Source organism: Thermothielavioides terrestris, chromosome 6 (genome assembly GCF_000226115.1).
Source record: "Thermothielavioides terrestris NRRL 8126 chromosome 6, complete sequence".
In the NCBI taxonomy this organism is placed as follows: domain Eukaryota; kingdom Fungi; phylum Ascomycota; class Sordariomycetes; order Sordariales; family Chaetomiaceae; genus Thermothielavioides; species Thermothielavioides terrestris.
This window is the reverse complement of record NC_016462.1, coordinates 1,423,319-1,447,329: the sequence shown is the minus strand read 5'-3', so window position 1 is coordinate 1,447,329 and position 24,011 is coordinate 1,423,319. Positions and strand designations below refer to the sequence as shown.

Genomic DNA, 24,011 nt, shown 5'->3' with positions numbered 1-24,011 from the left:
TTCGACCCTCAAATTGCGTTACAGCGCAGCATTTTCTCGGGTTGTGAGGCACACAAGAGGGCTGGCGCCGACATCGAAACGACACTGTTATCGAGCGGAGATAGGCTGCTGTTGAAGCTGTGCAGGCTGCAGTGCGACCAGGCGATGTCGGTTGCCCCCCAAAAGCTCGCCCCTTCTTCCCAGAGAGCTTTCCCGCGACCTTCTGCAGGACTCGCGTCGAAAGGCAGACAGCACATTGGATGCTGGTCACGGATAGCCTGAACTAACTTAATGTTAGTTAGTTATTGGCTGCTTGTCCAAGACTGGTCAATGGGATCATCATTTCGACGGAGGACTGGGACTAACTGTCTCTGGGCCTGCAGTTCATGGTGTATGTATGTGTGTGCAGTAACTATGCGGCCGGGGCGCTAGCCTCCTCCTGCAGCAGGAGGCCCTCGATTCCCGTCGGACCAATGCGAATCAGCGCTGGCAGGAGCACTGCAGGCCCGAGAGAGCAACATGCCACCTTGGGGCGCGAGTGGCCTTGGTGCCATTGTCCAATACCACAGCAGCTTGCAAGTCCGGGATACCATTTTCGACTTGTTCACGAGTGCTCGCGATAGGGCGAGTTGCTTCCTCAACCCATCCGCCCCTGTGTGCCCTGTTCAATGAGGTATCTGTATCTAAGACCTCCGTTCCAGTGATCAACGAGAAAAGACCAAGCTCAACCCGACGCCTGTATCCGCATGTATACAACAGTTTCTGTGGACCAGCTTCACAGGCAGATCCCATGGCTGAGCAACTCAGAAGGCATTGATAACTCACAGCACCATTTTGGGGGCCTGAAGATCTTGCACTTTGCACCACCCCCCGGATCGCTCGCCAGCAACAGCAACCCCTCTGATGTCCCACCCCGTGCCATCGGCCGTGGGGACCTTGCCTACGCTAGCCGCTTTCGATTTCACTTGCAGCATCCACTTCTGCAGGCAGGGCCCAACGAATCAACGGCAGCCCACGTTTCGTCAATTGCATGAAGTGCGAAAAGAGGCAACCCGTTTCAACCATGACGAATGGGGCCTGCTGTGTCGTCTTGAGACCTCCAGCGCCCAGCGGAACGGGCGCTCGCGGCAGCTCGTCCACTCGCCAGTTGCGCTGTTGCAGGACGTGGTTCGCTCGGGTTGCTCAACGTCTTCTCTGTGCCGTCAACCCAGACCAACCTGGTTGTCGCTGGCATCCTCAGCGGGCTCCGCGTAGGAGCGTCCCCGATTATCCCAAGACTGTCCCTCACACAGCATCGGATGCACACTGTGACTTCTTCGGGTAGTGTAGGTCCTGGTTGATGCACGACGGCACTCGGCACCTCATCCTTGCCCTGCAATGTGGGGTTGCCGTACGACTGGTCAGGTCATTTGTCCAGCGAAGCGCCATCGCTCGATACGGATACGCTCCGGATACACTACACATGCTGCAAGCATGGTGTAGTGGACGGAGTACTGGAGTGTACCGTCCTTTGCCCACAGTACACCACGGATTGGTGTATCCGTATGGGCCAACAATCGTTGGTTCAGGGTCGACATAGTAGTGTATAGCAGCAGCGGCAGGTCCCGAGTCCCACCCGGACAGGAACAGCAGCTTGCTCTGGGGAGGAAGCGTGCGGAAAAGCAAGACCCCAAGTCAGCCCACTTTGAATGCAACGCGAGCATTCACGTTCTCGTTCTGTTGCAGCAGTTGTGGGCATCTTCGGGAGCATGACCTTGCGGCAATCCTGGCGATTCGCCTGTCCTCGACGAGCCCTTGTCCCTGTTCTCCGTTCGGTCCGTCCCCCATGTCGCGATTTCTGTGGGGGATGGCGCCCCGGATCGGCCGCACTGCCGAGCAGCTGTCGGCATCCGCTCGCCTTTTTGTCGCGATCGAGCGGACCGCTCGGAGTTGATCGACCTCCCCGATCTTCGAAGAGTGCTGCCCGTAGCCAAGAGCAAAGCTGAGATCTCGGGCGGCTCAGGATTTTTCCCTTTGTGTTGTGATGATGGCTGCGCCCCGCATCGCGAACCACGCAGATTGTCGTCGTCAGCAGAGACTTCCGACCCTGGTTCCATTGGAAGGCAGGCACTAACTGAGGTACCGAGATAGGTAACTACCGGCCATAACCCCCACATCGACGAAGGGAGAAACACGACCCAGGCAGCGATGCGGAAATCATCAGCGATGATGACGGAACCGTCTCGGAGCTGTGTGAAGCCAATTGCCGACCCGGCCAGCCTAGCGAACACTACGGAATACACAGTACATAGGCTCCAGTAACGAGGCTCCGTCTCCCAAACGAGCGCCAACAGCAAGAAGGACAAGGGCCAGCGTCTGAGACAAAAAATGTCATCATGGCCTCATCTGAGACAATGTGCTCGGCGTGGTTCACCAGCTTTGGGATGGCCGCCAAGAGGGGCTGACGAACTTGGCTTTTCGTTATCGTAGCAACTCCATGCCATCTACACAACTTTTTTTTCCCCTCCAGTTGGCACTGCGCTGGGAAACTGGCAAAGGGCAGATCACGCAGAGAATTTCGTGTTGACCCTGCAACTGGGTTGCGCCGCCGCCGTCACCTGGCCGGTGCTCTTGCGTTGATCACTTCTCCCTTTCGAGGCCAAGGTGCTTTAGCGTGCGCCACTGCCCTCATCATGCTCGCGTTGCGAGACCGCGAGGAAGACAAAAGATACAGACGGAAGGAAGGCGCCGTCATGGGAACGTGGAAATCCTTGCTGATTGATGATTGCTCGGAAATTTTCTTCCATCTTCTTCTTCCTTGGGTTGCGAGCTGGACAGTGTGTCCCGTCCAGCTGGCGACCGAGCAGCAGGCGTCGTCACTGGTGGGTGGCTTGGCAAAACGATGGTGTGCTCGTCGAATCAGCTGAACCCTCGGTGAGCGGCCAATCATCTCACCGGATCCAGGCACCTCCGGCGAGGAGGATTTCCTGATGTGAAGAAGCTCGTCAGCTTCAATCAGTCAGCCACCGACAACGATAATCAGGGCTGGGCAGAGAGGCCTGACTGAACGCGGAATGGCGCTTCGCTGAGATGAAGTGAACAAGCAGACTTCATCAGCTGGCCCTCCCATCTCGCAGGACTTTTGGGCATGCCGGTTAAGATTGCGCCGCAGCCTCGCTCTCGCGAAGCCGGCGCCTCTTCCATAACAATCCAGAGCCTTCCCCCAGAGCCTTCCCCGTTGTTGTCTCAGCCGCCAGGCACACTCGGAGGAACTGTTTCTGCTGCAGTGGTTCGCGGCCGCCTGGCGCCAAGGCTCAGCACAAGGTCCAAGGTGAACGCTGTCGAAATTTGATGATCGTTCGCCCGTGGCCGTGGCTGTTGGCCGCTGACCAGGGACGCGAGACAGGCCATTGGCCGCCTGGCGAATTGCCCCGACAAAGTTTTAACATGAATGTTACTCTGCACACCACCTCAGTCCTCGTAGGGTGGGTGTAGCAAGCTGAATTGCGCCCCGGTTCAGTCAGCATCCGTCGAGGACCATTCCTAACCGGGCATTCCGGGAGGGTCTGCGGGCTCTGCTCATCAATTCGCTTCAATTCGCTTCAGTTCGCTCGTCCGCGCAAGAATCTGCTGTGGCGAAGACGGACAATTCAGTTCTTCCAACCTCAAGTCCCGTTTTATTAAGGTATGTAGGACCTGCAGCAGGAGCCCGGCTGAATGAGACGGCGGCAGAGGCGGGCGTCAGCGTTGTCAGTGATATGGACACCACTGTGCATACTGTTGGCCATGCTGCATGCGGCCCCGGCCTGGCCTGACCCGCCCGTCTGCAACCGGTTGAAACGCACCAGGGCAGTTGTTTACCTCGGCAGCCGCTGCTTTGAGAAACTGAGAAGAAAAACAGATAGATCACCAACACAAGGGGGTGCGGTGATGGCTGCCGCTGCCACGCGGTTCGAACGCCTCCCGAGGTTCCCGAGGCACGTTTCTCAACTTCGAACAAGCCGTTCTACACTACCATTCGTTTTCTTTTTGTTTTGTTTTCTTCTGACGGCAGCAAAGTCAGATCTTCCTTCGTCAATCTGTGTTTACCCCTGAATCCATACTCGGCTCCAACGCCAGCGTAGCATCCATCTTGCATTCGCTTGAAAGTCTTTCTCTCAAGACGCAAGCGCCTTGCGACTATCTGGTTGGCTCAAACTGAAGTTGCCAAACCCCGAAAGGCGCTCATTGGCTGGGCGCCAAGCGGCAGCCAAAGATGTGCCATTGACAGGGGGCTGATAGTTTCCGCTCACGCCCCGCCATGCCTTTGTGCAGAAGCAAGTGGGCAATTCAGATATGAGAGGCGATGGGGCCAGCAAGGGCGGGCGGCCCCCTTTTTCTTTTCTTTTCCATTTTTTTGGTGCATCTGCGCTCGTCACCTCGGCTACCCCAGCAGCATACAGAAGCGAAATGGTGGTGAGATTGGAACCGTTCCCAAAGGGGCAACCTGCAGCGGCTGTTTTTTTGGCGACGACGGAGATCTCCGCTGTCACCGTGCCCGGATGCCAGCCTGGGCGTTACGCCCCGATCATTGCTCCTTGTGTGCGGAATATGGTTTACGATTTCGGCGTTTCAGTTGCTTCGTGTCAGAGACCGGATTCAGCCACCCGTGAGTCTCGGGCTCGAGCCTCCGGTCTTTGTGTGTCTCGGGCGCTCAACTGGCAGGGGTATCGAGGCGGAGGCACCGACAACACAAAGAGAGCAGTAGGAAACACACACACACACAATGGCGGCGGATGTGTGGTGAGGCTCGACGGCAGACCAAAAGAGCAACAGGGGACACAATGAAAAGCCGAAGCCCCTGCCCTTATCCCGTCCACAATGTTGACGTTGCCAGATACGGAGTAGTATACACTACGGAATACACTCCACCACACTTCACTAATCACGGCTCTTAGCGAGTTGTTTCCTTTTCCATCAATGCCAAGCCGCAAAGCCTCAACGCTCGCAAGGGTGATCTCAATCTTCTCTTCCTCAACCTTCTGAGTGCCCTGAACCACTTTGCTTTTGTTGCTCGCTGTGGGGAAAGATCGAAAGACGGCTAAGAAGAAAAGGGCTTAGCTCGAACCGTGGTTGCCAAGCCCCTTGCAGGGGCTCAGGTTGTGGAGCATTCCCCGCAATGCAGACCCAACTGAAAAGGGAATGGTTGGTTACTCCAGCACAGTGGGGCTTTCACAATGGTCGGCAAAGATACCGAGAGAATCGTTTGGAAAGAATGAGGGCCAAGAGTGAGCAAGAGGATGTCAACCAAGCAGAGAAGGCTTTCATTGCTGTGTCGGCGGGGGCAGTGACCGGACGCGAAGTTGGCTCGCTGCCGCCCGCCGGCCAGTTCCTCGGTGTGATATGTGATAGGGAGCTCCCGTTGGTTGGATTCGGTGTCCCATGGTCATGGTACCGGGCACCGGGAGCCAAAAGAGCCCGTGTCTCAGTTCAGACCCGATAACTCAGGTAGTTACCGCTCAGCTGGGAAATTTCTTCCCGACGCCACTGCATCACAGCTCACTCGCGGACACACGGCGCTACCGTAACGGCCCAGACAGCGAGTGATTCAAGGGACGGGTGTCCCTCGTCATGCCAGGCCAACGAACTGTGTCAGGTCCCTTGCATCCGAACCTTGTGGACAGGTTTCCCCTACACTATCTGTACATTGAAGTAATCCGTACACTATTCTAGCTCGCGAACGGCCCGCAGGGTTCGGTGGAGAGTCTGAGAATGGAGATTGGCAGGAACAACACAAGAAACGCGGGGTTGCGAACACCCATCGTCGGCACTCGTCTGGCTGCGCTAAGAAAAAAAGACACCAACGCCTGATGATCATTCTGGTGTGCACTCCTCACTAACGCTTTTCAGTTTGGGAGGACTGGAGTCGCCTGGGGAGCCAAAATCTGGGGAAATTGAAGAATGGAGTCGAGCTTCTGCCCCATCCCTGTCGGGTTGCGCCACAATTTGCAGGGAGGGTTCTTGGCGACTTTCCTCAGTCCTGTCACGTACCCCTCTTCGTTTTCACCAGTTATCGAAGCTGTTCGTCGCTGGGCAGCCGGCAGGCAAAAGGTGAGAACTAGGTAATTCCTGCAAGAGCGGTCTGTATTCGCCTACCGTAATAAAACACAGGGCATGCGCCTGATGACCATCGGTTGCCAACGTTGAAGTGCCGCACCATCTCTGAACATTAACGTCCCCGTCCACGCTTGCCCCGTCTACTGCGATCGGATAGACCGGCGATGCAAACACTGGGTGGCGGGCGTCAAATGTGAATGCTCACTGGATGGATCACAACTAGTGCACCACATAATGCGTACCAGGTAGCGTCAAATGGAGAGAATCCAAGACTTCGGGCCTCCATCCTGCAAGCGACCCATTCACAGAAGTTTTGGAGAAGAGCACGCCGTGCATGTTCCTTCCCAGGATTCTTGCGTGCGCTAAGTTTAGTTTGCGTCCTCGCTGTGCACGAGACAGTCTGCACCCCAAGAAGCCTCAAGCCCCAGTTGGTTCTGCCACATGACACACGCTCTGTGGCACTAGCGTTGATGGTTATCACTCGCCAAAGTTCATGCATCGCGACGCTGACACTAACGAATCTCGGCAGGCCATCGGTTCCTGGCAGGCATCATCCCCAATCGCAGGCACGCAAGCCATGCCTGAAGCCCTGCAGCAACGCTCAAGAGTGCACGGAAGGTTGAAACCTGCCGACGAGAAAGCGAAACCGGGTCCGATTTGGGGCGATGTGATGATAGATGGCTTTGGATCGACAAACCCAAGTCTGCCGAGTTACACCTGTCTATGACTTCGGGTTCTCAGGTCACGAATCATACCTTCGCTCCATCAACAGACGGCTTATCTGGGCTCGCAACTTCAGACAATACTGCCTTTGGATTCTTGCGCTCGTCTGGAGGGATCGGATCTGCAGGGACTCGCAGGCAGCATCGCCGTAACTGGCATTTTACCCTTTGGGGAGGAAGGGCCCTTCCTGCCTGCAGCCTGCCCTCTTCCGATCAGTCCGTTGTGCAGCCATCGGCAATCGCAGCCTGCCTGCCACATCCGCGGCCAGTCCAGAGCTTTCCATTGCTCCTTCACTTTTGCGTCGCTGCCCACACACACTCACATCGCTTCTTCCCGCTTGACGAGATAACCCCGTGTTCAAGTGAAGTGCAGGGCCGCGTGCAGCCAGTGTGTGGAGTGTGGATGGCACGCAAACGGGTGCACTCGATAATTTACATGTTTCCCGGCTTCCTTCTTTTGGGCAGCGTCAATTGACGACGACGGTGACACTACGGGTTACCTGAACGGGGGCGCCAGTGCGACGCAGTGGCGTCATGTATGCCTCCCTTCAGGTCTTGAGCAGGTTTGGGGCTTTTAAGAGTCGTTGCGAGGTGTCAGCCCCCGTCGCCCAGAGGCTGCCACCCCCACACAGCACGATCCGCTGGCTGACACCCACCGTCCGACTCCGCGCCACGGGGTGGCGCGTCCAGCCCTCGAGATCTTCCGGTTGCTGCAAGCTGGCGGCGCCTTGTCGTAAGACGAGGGGGCCGAGGGCCTCTGGATGGTCCGCGGGCTGGCGTGCTGAAACCACTTGCTTGGTAGTGTACTGCTGCAGCGTCTGCGTTAGTTGCTGCCGCAACGGCAAACCGTCTGCGGCTTGTCTGCCTCTCGAGATGCGCCGCGCTGGGTGACAATCTGCTGCAGAAGGCACAGCTGATCGTCCGCAACGAGAAAGGACACAAGGTTGATGGCTGCTTCTCTTCGCAGCAACCTCCCGCCACTCAACTAATGGACTGGGCTTTTCCCCACTCATGCCCCTTTTCCTATGCCCTTCCCGCCCTCGCGGCATATGACCAGTGCTATATCGTAGTAATATCACAGCACTACTACATTACGTTGCTAGCCAACACCCAACGCTCCCCCCCTCCCCCCACCACCCACCTCTTCCATCCATTCCTCGTGGGAAGCTGGCAGGGGAAGCCCACAGAAAAACCTGAGCGGCACGGCCATGCACGTCAACTGACGTGCATATCCGCCACCGCGCCACAACACCACCTCCTCCCACGGAGTAGTTAGTACGCTCTCCTCTCTGCGCAAACCGGGCCCTTCCCCTGGGTTACCATTCACCCACCACAACACCGCCACCCTTCCTTCCTCTGAGCACTCACACACACACACGCCCGCCCGCCCGCGCTCTTGTTTCCAGCCGGAAAAATTCTGGCCAGCGAGAGCGCGAGTTGGGGCCAGCCAAGGGAGGGATGGGGCTCACGGCGGATGGAGAGAAGCTGAGAAGGGAAGTGGCTGATTGGCTCGCCCTCTCCATACCTATGGTAGCTTGGTGTGTGGCCCCCCGCTGCTACGGTGTCCCGCCGTACCGTTAGTTATGTACTGAGCTCCCACAGACAGAAGACCGGATGTGTGTGGGTGGAGAGTGGGAAGTCCGGAGACCGGAGATGAAGGCGAGGGGGGATGACTATGTGTGATGCCTCCCATTGGCTCCGGGGTTTCCTGGGACTACACTCAGTCAGTCATAGCATATCTCATAACATGGAGATGGCTACCCCACGAGACGATGCTGTGGTAGTAGTAGGGAACTGGCGGTGCTGGTGGTGGTCGTGAAGGAGGTGGTGGTGGTGTTTTCGTGTCTGGTCAGGCCTTGTGATCACGTTCTCACTCAGGGAAGATGAGAACTGGTTTGGTATGCTACTACTGACCGTATTGCCGCTTATTAGGCCCTGTTTTCCTTCGAGCGCTCATGATGGCCTGGATGAGCCGGCGTGAATAAGCGCCCAAACCCGTGGTGGTGCGAATGGACGCAATCACCTTGTTGTGTTGTTACTTTCCTTGGTTTGCCAGTACTCTGCTTCGTTCATGTGCCCGCCCAGATAGATTGAGACAATATTTGCTCTGCTGTGCTAGCGAGGTCTCTACCTTGTTTCTGCCCTCCCTCGAAGAGTGGTCCCGTGCCATGGATGCGCAAAGAATGGCCTGCTGCAAGTGGCCTGTTTCTGGCCGGCTTCCGTTCTCCTTGGCAGCTGGACCGGCAACATCTCCCAACGGGCCGGATGTGGCCGCGGCCTTCTTGTGGTGCCCGCACTGGGCTTCAATAGTTCGTACGAAGGGCCCCCGCTAGGGCTGCTTGGCCTCGCCTCGGCCTCCTCAGGTCATGCGGCTGTGGTCAGGCTCAGCTGGGTGTGTTTGTCGCCACTTGGGTGACTGGCCTCAAATGTACCTCCACACCGAGATGTGTGTGATGGTGTTGGTTTGTGGTGGAATCCCTTCATTGCTTGGGCCTGGATGGATAGGGGTATTCAAGCCTACCTAGTCCTTACTTGTGCGAGACCGGTTCTCCCTGGAGTTGCCACTCTCCCAACGTCTCCCTTCGTGTAATTACCACCATCCTAGGGCGCCTCGATGGTCAGGTGCCTCAAAGCTGAGACTTCCCCTTCCATATCTGGCTGTGGTGCTCTGGGTCTTGCCGCCGCCGGGCACCCTCCTTTACGAAAAGGGGTAAACGACGAACGACACAGCCCGTCTGCCTTTGCTCTCTTGCTTCGGCTTGTTGACATCAGGACGCGCCTGCTGAGAAGCGGCCCGTCAAACAGGTGCCTTTCCAGTGGCCGGACGTGGAGCCGGATACCAACATCATCAGATGTCACTTGCCAGCGGCAATCGGCGACGCGGACCGTCGTGGACGGTGACAGCGGCTGAGAGGAGCAGCAAGTGGTCGTATCCGTCGCCGGGAACTCGGTGGCGTCATCTACTGTAGCCTGCCTTAGCCATGCGGCTGGCCGCTCGGGGGCTCGGGAGCCTACCGGATCGTGCGCATGTTGGCTGCGGCCGGCCGGATTTGGCGGCTCGTGAGACGGGCGGCGGCATATCGGTGAAGACGCATGTGGCCACCCGTCGTTTGGGTTCGTACTTCGGACCTGCTTCGGGCTTGTCCGGGTTAAACCTGATAGCAGGCGTTTGTCTCTCTTCGCTTGGTCTCCGGCGCTGGAGCTGCTCACACCCCTTCCGGTGCGATACGAGAGGCAACCAGAATGGCATTCCACACCAGGATTACACTTCCGATTGCCGGGTGGCAATATCTCTGAGACATGCAGAGAGAACGAGGGATTATGGTCGAGACAGACATGTGACGGGGGTGGACATGAGGAAGATTGAGCGTGGACACCATTTCAGGAGGGCAGCGGCCGTTGGGGCGATGCGGTGCTCCGTCGCCTTACGTGTCACACTGATGGCAGCTGATTTGAGAATATGTGTGTCGAGTCCGTGGGTATCCTCAGTTCGACTTTCAAGGACACGTCGTTCGATGGAAGCAAACCTCGAACTCGTCCAAGTAGTGAGTTCTCTTTTAGTCTGTCGTTTCCGGGCGACAGATACCGATCAATGTGTTGTATCACATTCCCTGGTGCATTCATTGCAGCTGGTCACAATGCCCTTACGGCCACAACACCGCGCAGTCAGCCCCTCTATGGAACACGAGTGCCTGGTGTGCTAGTGGAAGGGAGATCCATACCGCCACTTTTCTCAGTCCGTTACTTTTGCTTCAAGGTCTTCAACCGCCCGTCCTTCACGAGATATAGCCTTCCTTATGGCGATATTGTTGGGAGGAGCTCTGGGTGTTGAGTGATCACATTGCGAGCGGTACGGAGTTCAAGCCATGTGCCACATCTGGTGCCCGATCTTGACGAAATGACATACTACATACTGGTGGAAAATGGGCCTACGAATATCCGTTCTCACAGTCCTGAACTCACGAGTCAGAAATCAAACTACTGCTCCCATATTGGTGCCCCTGCAGTCCGCGAGGCTGCACGCTCCGCCTCCCGGCGCTGGCTCTCCATATGCTCCTGCGAGTCCCATTCATGCCAACTGAGCGACACTGATTGTCGTTTTCACTGGAAGACCGGTCGACGAAACAGAAACTAGCGAACCGCGGACAAGCTCGCTCATGCTATGGTCCAATTTGTACAGATAATCACATGCCCATAGTCGAGTTCATGATCCGCTCGGCTTACCAGGCCACGAGTCAAGCCTCCGACGGCTTTCCGGCCAGTTAGCCGACGAGCTTTGCTTCTTGCTCTTGGCTGGGTCCAATGGCCTCGTCGGCCGCAACTCGAAAAAGGCGGAGAGTCGAGGACGTCCCATTTCGGCCGAATGTCAACATATGAAACCTGGAAGCACAAACTACCAGAAAGAAGTTCGGGCCGCTCATGGTTACGCGTCACCGCAGACAATTGTTTGTCCGCGATGGCTGGGGTGTAATAGGTAGAGAGAGCTCAGACTCATATCGCTTGTCCGCAAGCATGGTCAAGGTTCCTAGACCGACAATTCCAAATATTCGCGGATCCCGGGCATACAGAAAGCAAAGTAAAGCTTAGAACAACAATCTGGGTGTGGTATATCCTCCTCGTCCTCGTTAACCATGCAAACACAATGCGATCAACCACAAATGTCCTCGACCGTGATTCATACCAGCCATCTCCATGTGCCGAAGGCTGGTTGGGGGTGTCCAACTGCACCACCAACAAACAGGTGGCATCAGCGACAGAAAACAGAGTCCCGATCGGATGCCTCATGGCCATCCTTTTCCCTTCCTTTCCAATCCAAACTCTCCCAAGATTCGGGTGCCAAGTGCCAACCATCCAAGCAACAATCACCTGCTCACCCAACTCCAAAACTCAACAAGCCAAGCCAAACCAAACCAGAGCAAAACTCCATCATCCCATCATCAGCAATTGCCCAGGACAAGTCCCAGCGTCGAGTACCACTAGTAGACACTGCCGCGGATACTCCTATCCTCCTCCTCAGCCCGGCGCAGCGCCTCGCCGTCCGCGTCCTGCTCCTGCCCCGTCGCCGACGAGGTCATCGTAGCCACCAGCACGGACCCGCTCTGCGCGTCGCGGACCTCACATTCGCACTGCCTATTCGCGGCGGCCGCCTCCTCCTCCCCTTGATCGTCATCGTCCTCGTCACCGTCGTCGCCGTCGAACGACTCGTGCTCGCCGTCGGCCTCGTGCTCGCCGTCGCTGCTGGGATGGTCGCCGAGCCGGTGGGCGCGCGCGCCGCGGCGCATGCGGGACCGCTCGCGGTGGTGGGGCGGGTGATGCGCGAGGTGGCGATGCGGGACGCCGGGCGGGCCGGTGAGTTTCTGCGGTTCTTCTTCTTGGTGTTGTTGTCCGATCACGCTGCCGCTGGCGATCGAGGAAGAGGAGGGGGTGGCGGCGGCGCCGTGGCGGTGCTCGTCTTCCTCGGAGGAGTACGAATCAGCGTCGTCACTAGCGGCGCTGTTGTGTCCGCTGTAGCTGCCGCCAAAGTCGCGGCCGACGTGCAGGTGGGCGGCTCCCAGCGGCCGCGGCGGCGGCATGTTGGGGCTCTTGAGGCGCGATCGGAGCCGGTCGTCGACGGAGATGAAGGAGGGCGTGCCGTCAGGGCTGGAGACGATCTCGTCGCGAGCCTTGGCCACGTCGATCTGGGGGCCTGCGTCTGCCAACTCCGGCGAGGCGAGGAAGTCGTCGCTGGCTTGGGACTGGAACCGCTTGGCTGCCGGCCGGCGACTGACGAGGGTTTGGCTGTTGGCCGTGCCGTTGAACGACGGGTTGACAACGCCGTGAGTTGTGGTGTCGGCGGCGGTGACGTTGGCGCCGTTGTTCTGTTCGGTGGTACTCGTGCTACCGCCCAAGACACTACTGCTGCCGTTCTCGCTCACGCCCGGGCCGAGCGCGTGGCTAGAGATGATGCTGTCGCGCTTGACGAGGTCAGCCAGCGTCTGGCGGATCTTGAAGCTCTTGTCGTGGTTGCAGCCGTTGGGACAGCCTCCCCAGCGACGCCGGACCTCGCCGGTGCCGACGCGCGCGAGCGTGGAGACGTCCTTACTGTTTCCGTTCTCCTTGCCGCCCTCGCGCTTCTCCTTGGCCAGCTTCTCGGCGTTCTCGCGCTTGAGCTCCGACCATGTCCGCAGCTTGTTCTCGAGTATGTATTTGCCGTTTTCGTCGTTGCGCCGCATGATGAGGAACTCGCAGTGGTTGATGTTGCGCAGGTCTTCAAAGTACTCGACGCTGAAGTGGTACCACTTCATGAGGAAGACGCGGGACATGAGCCCGTGGGTGACTGCACCATTGTATGTCATGTCAGCAGCTCAGGTCCGTAGTTTTTGGTCGTTGCTTGGACAGGCAAAAACCTACCAAGTACGCAAACGCTCGCAAAGTCATCCTCGCCAAACTGGCGCCACAGACTCTCGTTGAAGCCGCTGATCCGATCATAGGCATCGGCAGCGCTCTCGCCGTTGGGAATCCGGTAGAAGAAGTGGCCGTAGTCGGCGCGCTCCTGCCACATGCGCTCCATCTCGGCGCTGCACGGCTGGAAGTTGCCAAAGTCCTGCTCGCGCAGGCGCGGCTCCTCGTAGACCTTGATGTTGCTCCGCTTGAACGGGCTCGGATCGGGGTCGTCGCTGGTCAGGGTGGCCAGGATGCCTTCGGTGGTCTCTCGCGCGCGCCGGTACGGACTCGTGAAGAAATGCAGGGTGTCGTCGGCGCGCAGCAGCGCCCGCAGCCGGCGGCCGGCCTCGTAGGCCTGCTGCCATCCTTCCGGCGTCAGCTTGACGCGGTGGTCGGGGACAGTCTGGTGGATGTCGCGATTCTCTGGTAAACGGAGGAGTAGCTTGGTCAGTTCGAGCTTGCTTTTCTGGACAGGTTCAGACTGCTGCTGGTCTGAGAAGGAGGGGACGTACTGTTGCCCTCGGACTGGGCGTGTCGTATTACTATAATAAGTCTTGGTTTCCCCATTGTGAATGGGCGTAACGGCCGTGAATGTTCAAGCTTGAGCTTCCCACTGCAAGTGCGGTGTTGGAGGTGGTGGTGTGTCAACCACGAGAACACGGGGTAGGAGGTAGGTTGCTCGGGTTTCAAACAGCAAAAGGCGCGCCGATAGCGGGGCTCACGGCGCAGTCAAAGCCAGAAGCAGCGAGCGTGGAAGTTCAGCGGAGAAAAAGGCAGCTCGCAGAGGGGAGAAGGTCTTTTCATTGACTCATCCAGATGTCTCGTCCGGTGCCCTGTTCTCGCTTTTCAAGTGTCTGCAGAAGGGATTACCAATAAGGTTCATGCACATGCCGGTGGCCGGAGAGGCTTGGGAAGTTGGGCATAGAGACGCTGACCCACCTACAGCCATTTCTCTCGTGTCGCCTGGGGTTTGGTTCAGGCTGCCTCTGAACCCTGCACAGTTGCTGCGACCAAAACACCTTTGCCACTGGCTCGTTGGTGCACTGCACTGTGCAGGACGGGGACAGTATCTCTTGCAACTGCGTGAGATGTTGGTGCGATGGGATGATCTTTCCACGCTCGCTGCACGATTGGCGCCATTTCTGGTGCCACCCCGCCTCGCCCTGGAGACATTTTCGGCAGGATCCTGGTCGGGTACCTGGCCAATGCCGAATCAGATTCCTTGCCGAGTCCCAGCCGGGGCAACAGGGGCCTCAAACAAGCGCCCTGACTCCGGATTGGCTGCGGTTGAGTTCGGCCGTCGCAACGGCGGCTAGCCAAGCGCCCGCTTGAAGGGTCTCCCAAGCATGCACAACGGTGATTCTGGTCATACAAAGAGACTTACACTTACCCCTCGGCAAGTTTGTATTCAAATACCATGAGACTGTGCCACGACCCTCGGGAAAACCCGTAAGCATGAGGAGAAGCTTAACTAACGCCGCCCACCGTAGCCAATGAGGGATTCTGAGCAGTTGTGGCCCGGCTGGAGTTCAAGCTCGGGCACAGGTTGACAAACTTCAGGAGGCGGGGACAGAAGAGCATCCGCCCCATATCCGGGCTGCTAGTATGGCGCTGTTGGTCTATCGGCCTGTTCACCGGTGTGGTAGACAGCATAAGGAGCTTTCTTCAACTCTGTGGACAACCCGTGGCCCTGAATCAGAACCGGATCTATACCAGCGGTATAGAGGCCCGTTCTCAATGTACCTAGTATTCTGCCGTTCTTACCCACTGTTCTCTACCTACTGGACTCTGGGTTCCTGATTCCTTTTGGGTACTCTTCTCAAGAAGCTAGCTAAGCAACGACTTGCGGTTAGCGGCGCGGTCTTCTGCTCCGCAGTCGGAACAGCTCATCTGTTCAGTTCCGCACAGCGGCCCTTTTCACAGGAAACACGATGCATCATCATCTAATGAACGGGTGCACTGAGAGAATGGCAATCTCTGCACACTCTGATGTCGCACAGGCGTGGCGCGCGAAAGTGAACTTCCTTCTTGTCTCCCAAGCCAATTCATCGTGGGTCTTCTGCACTCTGCTCTTTCTTAGGTGAAAATGGAAAGGAACTAGTTGAAGATGCCGGCCGAGCTCGCCAGGGCTGCCGTCCATGTTTCTGGCAGTCACGCCGGCGATGGCCCAGCTGGCCGGGCAGAGCACGCCATTGGGAGTGGTACAGGACAAGTAGTCTGAGACGACACCACCGTAGTGGCTGGAGCACGGAATCGCGTCGATTTGGGATCCCGACGGGAGGCATTGGTGAGCGGCAGTAGGCGGTCGGACCGCAGGTGATTTTGCAAGGAGCCTTCCTCGGCGTCACCAGATGAGGAGCCGAGAGCCACATTGCTTGATGATCAGTTCAGCGTTGAATCCACGCAGGCGAAGGTCCCGTTGACTGAATGACAAAACGCGGCCACCCGAGTGGCTGAATGGCAGATCGACTTCCCTTCGACCCACTTTGAGCCAGCCAATTGAAAACAGCCCCACTTAAATTTAGCGATCGAACTTACACCTCACCCGAGCCTTGATCGCGTCCATTACCATCACCAAGCCTCCACATCACATCGCATCGCACCGCACCGCGTACGCATCGCCAGCGTCCCAACACCACTCTACATCAGCACCGCCACGCAATCCCACAGACAACCTCTCTAACCGGCCATCCCCTCCAAAGAAGAAGACCCCCCACCCAGCATCTCGCAAACAATGGCCTCGCAGCCAACCAAGACCGACCCGCTCAGCACGCGACCGCTCAAGCGGACGCGCCGCGCGCTCTCCCCGACCTCCGCGCAAGCAGCCCAACTGCAAACGCTCTTCGCGCACCCAGAGACGGAGATCAAGCTGCCGCCGCCGGCGGGCTCGCTGGCGGCGTCGGGGCGCAAGCCGCTGCCGCCGCCGCCGGAGATCGTGTCGAACGTGCAGGGGTCGTCGGCGGGGGCCGGGTCGGGCGAGTTCCACGTGTACAAGGCGGCGCGGCGGCGCGAGTACGAGCGGCTGCGGCGCATGGACGAGGAGGTCGCGGCGGAGCGGGCGCAGGCCGAGTTCGAGGCGCGGCGGGCGGCCAGGGCGCGGGAGGACGAGGAGCGGACGAGGAGGAATCGGGAGAAGAGGGAGAAGAAGAAGAAGGCGAAGGGGAAGGGGAAGGGGGATGGGAATGGGAATGTGAATGTGAATGGGAAGGGGGTGAGTAAGGATATGGACCAGGATGGGGGGAAGGGGGAGGGGAGTGATAAAGAGGCGGGGGAGAATGGGGTAATGGAGGATGGGGAGAAGAGGGTGGCCGACGGGCGTGGGAAACGGGAGGAGGGGTCTGCGGCGGATGCAACAGCGGCAGCAGCAGCGGCAGACGGGCCGGGGTTGGTTATTCATGAGGATGACTGAGGGGATGCGTCGCAGGGCAAAACAAGTCCACGCCAGAAGACGGCAGATTGACACACGGCAGACAGCAGACCGGGGGAGCCAGTGCACCTTCATCGGCACCTTTTGTCTATCACGGCGCGGCCCATCCTTTACTTTACAGGGTATTATCTTCCAGCCAGTGCCGGCCACCACTAGACCCCGAGATGAGGCGGATACCGTGCGCCAGGCGGCCATAGATACGACCTTTTTTACCTCTTTACTCATCCATCCCGCCGGCACCGGTACCCACTCCGGGCTGCGCCTTTCTGGCGCTGCAGATATCGTCTACCCTCAACAAGAGACACGCGGCCTGCCAAAAACAACCGTCAGCATCGCAAGCCTGAGATAGCCAAATCAAATAGTAGATGGAAGAAAAAAAGGACCCACCTCAATCGCCGTCTTCATGCTCTGCACCTTGATCGCCTCGGGCTCCCACACGCCGTACTCCTTCATATCGACGAGCGCGCCCGTGTCGCCGTTGACGCCCCACGAGCTCTTGCCCTCGGCGTGCTTCGCCCGCAGGTCCGTCAGCACGCGGACGGGGCTCTTGCCGGCGTTCTGGATCAGCGTGCGCGGGATGACCTCGAGGGCCTCGGCGACGGCCTTGTACGGCCACTGCTGGACGCCCTCGATGCTCTTGGCCATCTGGGCCAGCCGCACCGACACCGCCATCTCGGTGGCGCCGCCGCCGGGCGACAGCCGCGGGTGGAACATGACGTTGCGCGCGACGCCCATGGCGTCCTGCAGGTTGCGCTCGATCTCGTTGAGCACGTCCTTGGACGGCCCGCGCAGCAGCACCGTGCACGCCTTGGGCGACCGGCACTTGGTCAGGAAGGTGAAGTACTCGTCGCCGATCTTCTCGATCTCGAACAGCCCGCACTGCGTGCCGACGTCCGATTCTTGCAGGTCCTCTACTCGGTTGACGATGGTCGCGCCCGTCGCCCGCGCTATCCGGTTGTTGTCGGTCTTGCGCACCCGCCGCAGCGCCGTCACGTTGGCCTTCATGAGGTAGTGTTGCGCCAGGTCTGCCGACATGCTGAGGTCAGTAGCACAACGTAGGGCTTCCCCGAAATGAGGGGGGAAAAAGGCAGAAGAGAAAGGCGAGCACGCGGCATACCTGAAACGCCCTTCTCTGTGATAACCAAATCCGGGTTGACCGCCAAGATGTGCTCGCACATCGCCTTGACCGCCTCCTCCTCGATCTGCAGGATGCGGTTCCAGTCCTCCTCCTTCGTAATCTCAATGTTCGTCTGCGACTCGCCCTTCTTGTACTCGAGCGAGCAGTCGAGCAGCACGATGCGCGGGTTCTCGATCCGGCGGCGCATCTTGGGGTGGGTGATGTCCTTGTTGAGCATGACGCCATCCAACACCCGGCTGTCCTCGATCTCGCCGCCGGGCACCTTCTCGACGCGCGCGTACCGCTTGATGTCGACCTCGCGCTTGCCGTTGCCCACCTCCCACGTCACGGTGCGCACCGCCTTGAGCGCCAGGCTGCACATGAGCTCGGACCACCGCGAAACGAACTTGGTGCCGATGGACGACGAGATGAGCTGGTACATAGCCTTGTCGTCGTTGACGTCGATCGGGATCGAGATGTCGTCGATAATCTGGAGCGCGTCCTTGAGCGCTCGCTTAAAGGCAGAGATAATGACAACCGGGTGGATGTTGCGCTCGAGCTGGGGCAGCGCCTGCGCCAGGATCTCGCCAGCTGTCAACGCCCCGCGACTGCGGTTAGAGCCCGTTCACAGAGATGGCGCAGCATCGTGGGAGTAGGCTCACCCAGAATGATGACAGTCGTTGTCCCATCGCCGACCTCCTCGTCCTGGGTCCGGCTCAGCTCGATCATGCTCTTGGCGGCGGGGTGCGACACCTCGATCTCGCGGAGGATGGCGTGGCCGTCGTTGGTCAGCACGATGCCGCCCATGGGGTCCAGCAGCATCTTGAGCATGGCCTTGGGACCGAGGCATGACCGGATAATATCGGCGACACTTGTGGTGGCAGTGCGGGGAAGCGCAAGTATCAGCAGCGGGGTTCGAGCACGGCATCAACGAGACACAGGGGCCTGGGATTAGGCAAACCTACGTTTTGGCGGCGGCGATGTTGGACAGCTGGGCTTTCCGCCCAGTGTGCCTCTCACCGCTTTGGGTGTCTGCGAGCCCGAGGGCGTTGTCAACAAGGGCGGTCCGGGAGCAAGGAGCGGGGAAAGACGCTTGAAGAAGACGACGTACTCATCACCAGGACAGGGGCCTGCATCTTGCCTGTCGTTGGATCCCGCCTCTCTGCCTAACTGTCGTTGTTTGTGTCTTGTGTGAAGAGAAGAATGTCTTTGGGAACGGCGCGAGGTGGAAAAGACCGATGGCTCGTGGGTTGTTGAGGAGGCCTGAGATCACGGCCTGGACTTGGCGGGCTATCAGGTTGCTGTCTCGATGTCGATGGTCAGGCAGCTCGATATTGGCAAGGTGGGATGCCCCGAAAAGTTCAGAAATCGGACCCACCCGAGCACCAGGCGGGCAGCCTCCGAAGGGAGCTTGGCGGGGCAGCCGGATCAACACAACTTCCGCACTCAGCACTGGCTGCGAATGCGGAGGACTTGGAAGCCGTCATCGAGGAAAGCACTTCACGCCCAAGTTGACATAGACAAGAGGTGTAAGTTTGCAGTTTCACTCGCCTTTTGACACGCTTGTCTCATCCCGACAGAATGTTGTTTTACACAGCCGTCAATTACTCGACACGCTGCTAGAGCCAGTGAGTGACCGACAGGCCCTCTCACACACTCCCTTATTTTGGACAGCAACACTCCCGGCCAGCTCGCACTCAGCTCCCACTCTGCCCCGTGGCTGCCAAACCCACCCATCTCATATCCCGTCCTCCTCCTCTCCTGAACCCAGCCGGGCCCACGCGCTGCTTCCCGCCCATCAAACACTGCTGGCTGCGGCGCCTTGTCAATCCCAATACCTATATAGAAACAAAAAATAGAAAAAAGATTGAACAATAAAAGATATACTAAAAAGTATATCAACAACGGGCGTCAAGAGAGGCTTCGCCACGGCAATGCGTATGTAGCTTTTTTTTTTTTTTTTTGTGAACCGGGACAATTAGGTGTGAAGGAAAAGACTGCTGCTGTATGGCCCTTTCCACCAACGCCGGGAAGTAAGAACAAGAGAAAAATAAACGAACGGCCGTTTTTGCGACAAGAGCTTCAGCGTATGTACGGGAGAAGCAAAGGTTGGTCGAGCCTCGTCTCAGCGCAAGCGTGTCAAGGACTGCCGCCCTCCAACGAGGTACACGCACCCTCTGCCTGTCGTAAAGGCGTGGGATATCAGAAGTTCTGGGCAATGCCCGCGGTTTGCTGCGGGTAATGCGCCGTGTTTTCAATGCGTGTGTTCCTCCTGGCCGCCACGTCGCGGATGATGGCTTGGCCGCCGCCGCCGCCGCCAACGCCGCCCTCGGCCGCAGAATATCCATACCCGTTGTCGACATACGGGTTCCCCCCGCCGTACTGGTCATAGTATTGGTTGCCTCCGCCGTGGGCCACGCCGATTGGGCCCTCGCCAGAGCCGTCCGACCGGCCGGCAGCGCTGTACGACGAGGAGGCGTTCGAAGGGCCGCGCCGCACATCGGCTCGGTTGTTGGCAGCGGACGGCCCCATGGCGCCCAGGATCTCGCCCTCGGGCGAGGGCGGCGACTCGCCCATCAGCGGCTCGCCCGAGCGGCTATCCGAAACAGCACCGCGAGTGGGGGAGGCAGGGTCCGAGTACGAGGCGGCCGCGCCGCCCGACATGGTCGTCGATGCCTTCCGGCCCGTCGACCCGGCGACCGTGGTGGAACCCCAGCCCCGGTATCCCGCTGAGTCATCCTCCCTCATCTCGTAAGCGTTCCCGGCCCCGGCCACGGCGGGGATGGTCGGGTCAGCGTTCGGGTTGTAGCCGTAGTCCTCGACCTCCTTCCGTCTCTGCTCCTCGGCATCCTTTCGCTGCTTCCTCTTGCGCCAGAGGTAAATGCCGGCCAGGACCAAGAGCGCGACGGCTGCAATGGGGACCACGACGGCAACAGCGATCTTGCCGCCGTTGCTTAGTCCTCCGCTCGCATTGTCGCTAGGGCTGATAGCAGAACCTGAAGTCGTCGACGAGGGCGCCGACGATGACGACGCAGGTTGCCCTACGGCTGTTGAAGTAACCGTCTCTACGACGGTTTGGGTGCTGCTAGAAGGGCTCGGCGTAGTCGTGCTTGAAGTGCTGGACGAGCTCACTGGTGCTGAACTAGAAGAAGACGGAGTGGTCGAACTCGAAGTGGTTTGCGGTGGCGGGGAGGAGCTGCTTGTGGGTGTTGTGCTGGTCGGTGGTGGTGACTGCGAGCTTGTGGTGGTCGTCGTTGTCGTCTGAGAAGGCGGCGGGGACGAGCTGGAGGATGACGTGGTCGTACTCTGGCCCGGCGAAGGAGCTGTCGGCGATGACGTGTCTGCGCCGCCAGGCGTGTTTGTGGTATTGGACATGACGAAGGCCTGGCGCTGCTCCAGACACAGCAAGCTCCTGTGCGGAATAGCCATGTTAATCTCGGCGAGGATGGGACGGTATCATGGAGAGGGCTGCAGAGCGTCATGAAGGCATTGGGCGAGGAAGGGAAAGCATCACTAGCGAATTCTATGCCACACGGTATTCCGTAACCCCCAAGCGCAGATCAACCCACTTCGAGCTGCAGCGCAAGGAGGCGGACGGAGAGGAGATGCGCTGCGCTGTGCAGTTGCAGGATGATTCAGACGGAAACCAGGCGTGTCGGACGACGAACCTTCAGGTATCAGGGCGTAGCGACGAGGCCTAGCAACGGGCCAAGCAACGGGCCACCTGCGGGCAGGAAGCCGGCGAGAGCACGAGGCTGGAAGACTGGATGCAAGAACGGAATACAGGCGCAGCTGAGAGGAAAAAGGAGGCGTTTGACGTGCAAGTTCGTGAGACGAAATGGATTGGCTGGGCGAGCAAGCTCAACGCGACTGGCTCGGCTTGGCGTTTGGGCTGTGGCCGCTGGCGTCGGCGCGGCCCCAGGTGCCGTACGGTGTAGCGAATCGTCGACCCGTGGAGGGACAGAATAACGCTCGAGGCGCTGGAAAGAGACTAAGACACAGAGGCTTGGGGGAGAGACTGACATGCGCGATCGAGAGCCGGCATACCGAGGCCTCGCCGCGTCATGAGAAGGGAAGAGGGGAATGAACCGGGAAGCGAAAGAGCAAAATGCTGACACCGGAGTTGCAGGAAATTGAGCGCCGGGCTGATTTCTTCAGTGCTCCGTCCATAACGTTAACGTCGCCCACTACCTTCCCGAACACACCAGGATCTCAAACACCGGACCGGTTCCAGCCGCTCTCAGCTGGCGAAGTTCTCTTGGCAAAATTTTGCAGACCGTTTTGGGCCGGTGTTCGAGATCCTAGTGTGTTCGGGAAGGTAGTGGGCGACGTTATCCGTGTTCCCGCTTGGACAAACTGGGTTGTAGCGAGGCGGGTCTGCTGAGCTTCGGGACAGGGTGTCCAGGGTGAGTCGTGCTTAGCGCGCTGGATCTTAAAGAGGTCCCGCCAAGACTAATTTCGGCCAATTGTCGGCAATGTTTTTACAACGTCAGTACCCCGCCAAGACCGCCACGGGGTTTGCACTATCGCCAAGGGTTAGTTCGCCAGGGGTGCGGGGGGCGGCACCAGCCCCCCTCTAGTTAGGGCTCGGGTTATAGTTAGGGTACGGGTCAAGGTTAGGGTACGGGTTAACTTCGTTTTCTTTTTTTTCGATTTGGTTGAGGTTTTACGAAGTTGTTGCTACGAGTCTTTGCAAGTCTTCGTTGTTGATGTTACTCAAAGTCGTGGTGACCCTACTCCCCTCACGGCGATTTGTAAATACTTGTAAGCGGTAGGTTCCGAAATTAGTCTTGGCGGGACCTCTTTAAGAATAACCCTTAGCGCAGGCTGTGCTAGGGTCAGTGCCCGAATTGGCGACCTAAGCAGTGCGCCGGCCCAAGACAGAGACCACGACTCTGCACCCGCCTTTTGCTTGCTTTGCCGATTTTCCCGCGTCTCGCCAGTCATGTCATCGGTCCTGGTGTGTCCTATGCGGACGGCATTTTGAATATACACGGTAGAAGCAGGTTGCAAAAGCACACCGGTTCGGATGACAAATGGCGAGGGGACGTGGGCGGACGGTTCCTGACCCAATTTGGGCCGTGGTGGGGCTTGCAGCTCCGCCTTCCAAAGAAGGTGAGCCAGGTTCACTTCATCGAAAACGACCGTTGCCCAGGTTTCGGAGTGCAAGCGTCTCTGCTGAGGTTCAAAAAATCGTTTTGCTTTTGATGAGCCTGATGATGAGCACCTACAACTGCGATTTGGGGTCTACACTAGCCAAAGGCCCAAGCCAGCCATTGAAGCTTGCCCTCTCTCAGATGCTCCCGTCCCCGGCCGTTGCGCCCGAGTCCGGGACGGTTCGGTAACAATCCATAACCTGATGGAGGCCTGACAGAGGGAACACAGAACCCTAATGCGCACAGAATCAAGGCTGCAAGCAGCCCCGAGTAACGTAGCATGACTTTCATCTGAGTAATGGCGTGCAGCGTCATGCTGCGTACTCACATACACTGCTTGAGGTTGGTACTCCGCGACCTCTTCTGATCTAACCGCTGGAACTCGAGTGAGCCGCGCATCCGGATCGGTGAAGCGCGGGGCAAACCGCCGCTCAGCTGCAGGGATACTCCCTCGCTGCTTCTTGTGCACCCGAGCCGTCGGAATCCCTCTGTACCATCCGAATGGAAAACTCGTGTTGAAGACGGGTCAGCGGACAAGTGGTGGCGATCGTCGATTCGGCGAACCAGGAGCAACTCGAGGCTGTGCCCGCTACCCCCGCAACGCATTGCCACACATGCTCAGCTTTGCCTGCACAGAATTACAAAGTACACCGCGAACACATCTTGAGCTACACACAGTGGATTGGCAGCTCCTCATCCCGCTCAAGAACGACGGGTGACAAAAATAACTTGAGGCTGCATTCCCACCATGCCGTCGAGTTACATCACAGAAGGTAAGGATGACCGAAGAACTTGCATTACACTGCACGACATCGCAATTGGGCCAGCCCCCCACAGCGCTCGCCGTCCATGCCTACATGCACTGCCCGTAAGGGCAACGCTATTTGACCAATTGTTGTCCTTGCTGGCTGAACATTGCCGTGGGCTGAACGCACGTCGATTAACTACTGCCCAAGAGAAGGCGAGCCCTCAGAGCCGACAATGTCTAGACAATGTGTTGTTTTTAGCTGGCTGTGACTCGGTAGGGGGTGAAAAGCTGTCTGGCCCGGGGAAGCAGATGAGTTGTACCGAGCTAATTGGTGGTGGGATATGCTCCCATGAACAGGATTCAG

The 24,011-nt window shown here is 58.4% G+C and overlaps 5 protein-coding genes across 5 annotated transcripts; 1 reads left to right on the top strand and 4 right to left on the bottom strand.

The window, feature by feature from the left end:
* Window positions 1-7,324: 7,324 nt before the first annotated feature.
* THITE_2092870 (uncharacterized protein) lies at window positions 7,325-10,026 on the bottom strand (the record flags this gene model as incomplete). The annotated part of the gene is made up of 3 exons (XM_003657652.1): window positions 7,325-7,585; window positions 9,621-9,739; window positions 9,792-10,026. 3 exons carry the CDS (start codon window positions 10,024-10,026, stop codon window positions 7,325-7,327), a joined length of 615 nt encoding a protein of 204 aa, XP_003657700.1.
* Window positions 10,027-11,752: 1,726 nt separating this feature from the next.
* THITE_50845 (uncharacterized protein) lies at window positions 11,753-13,766 on the bottom strand (the record flags this gene model as incomplete). Its single annotated transcript, XM_003657651.1, has 4 exons — window positions 11,753-11,824; window positions 11,891-13,092; window positions 13,167-13,622; window positions 13,712-13,766. 4 exons carry the CDS (start codon window positions 13,764-13,766, stop codon window positions 11,753-11,755), a joined length of 1,785 nt encoding a protein of 594 aa, XP_003657699.1.
* A 2,173-nt stretch (window positions 13,767-15,939) lies between these two features.
* THITE_2034030 (uncharacterized protein) lies at window positions 15,940-16,239 on the top strand (the record flags this gene model as incomplete). The annotated part of the gene is made up of 1 exon (XM_003657650.1): window positions 15,940-16,239. A coding segment is annotated over one exon (300 nt), but the record flags the coding sequence as incomplete, so codon positions are not given.
* A 440-nt stretch (window positions 16,240-16,679) lies between these two features.
* On the bottom strand, window positions 16,680-19,062 carry THITE_2071253 (uncharacterized protein). The gene is made up of 6 exons (XM_003657649.1): window positions 18,855-19,062; window positions 18,709-18,775; window positions 18,406-18,614; window positions 17,744-18,334; window positions 17,014-17,651; window positions 16,680-16,936 (listed from the first exon to the last, which is right to left on the bottom strand). The coding sequence occupies exons 1-6, from the start codon at window positions 18,877-18,879 to the stop codon at window positions 16,844-16,846; spliced, it is 1,623 nt and encodes a 540-aa protein (XP_003657697.1). The 5' UTR covers window positions 18,880-19,062; the 3' UTR covers window positions 16,680-16,843.
* Window positions 19,063-19,499: 437 nt separating this feature from the next.
* On the bottom strand, window positions 19,500-21,477 carry THITE_2123618 (uncharacterized protein). Its single transcript, XM_003657648.1, has 3 exons — window positions 21,412-21,477; window positions 19,804-21,155; window positions 19,500-19,555 (listed from the first exon to the last, which is right to left on the bottom strand). The coding sequence occupies exon 2, from the start codon at window positions 21,116-21,118 to the stop codon at window positions 19,946-19,948; it is 1,173 nt and encodes a 390-aa protein (XP_003657696.1). The 5' UTR covers window positions 21,119-21,155; window positions 21,412-21,477; the 3' UTR covers window positions 19,500-19,555; window positions 19,804-19,945.
* Window positions 21,478-24,011: the final 2,534 nt, after the last annotated feature.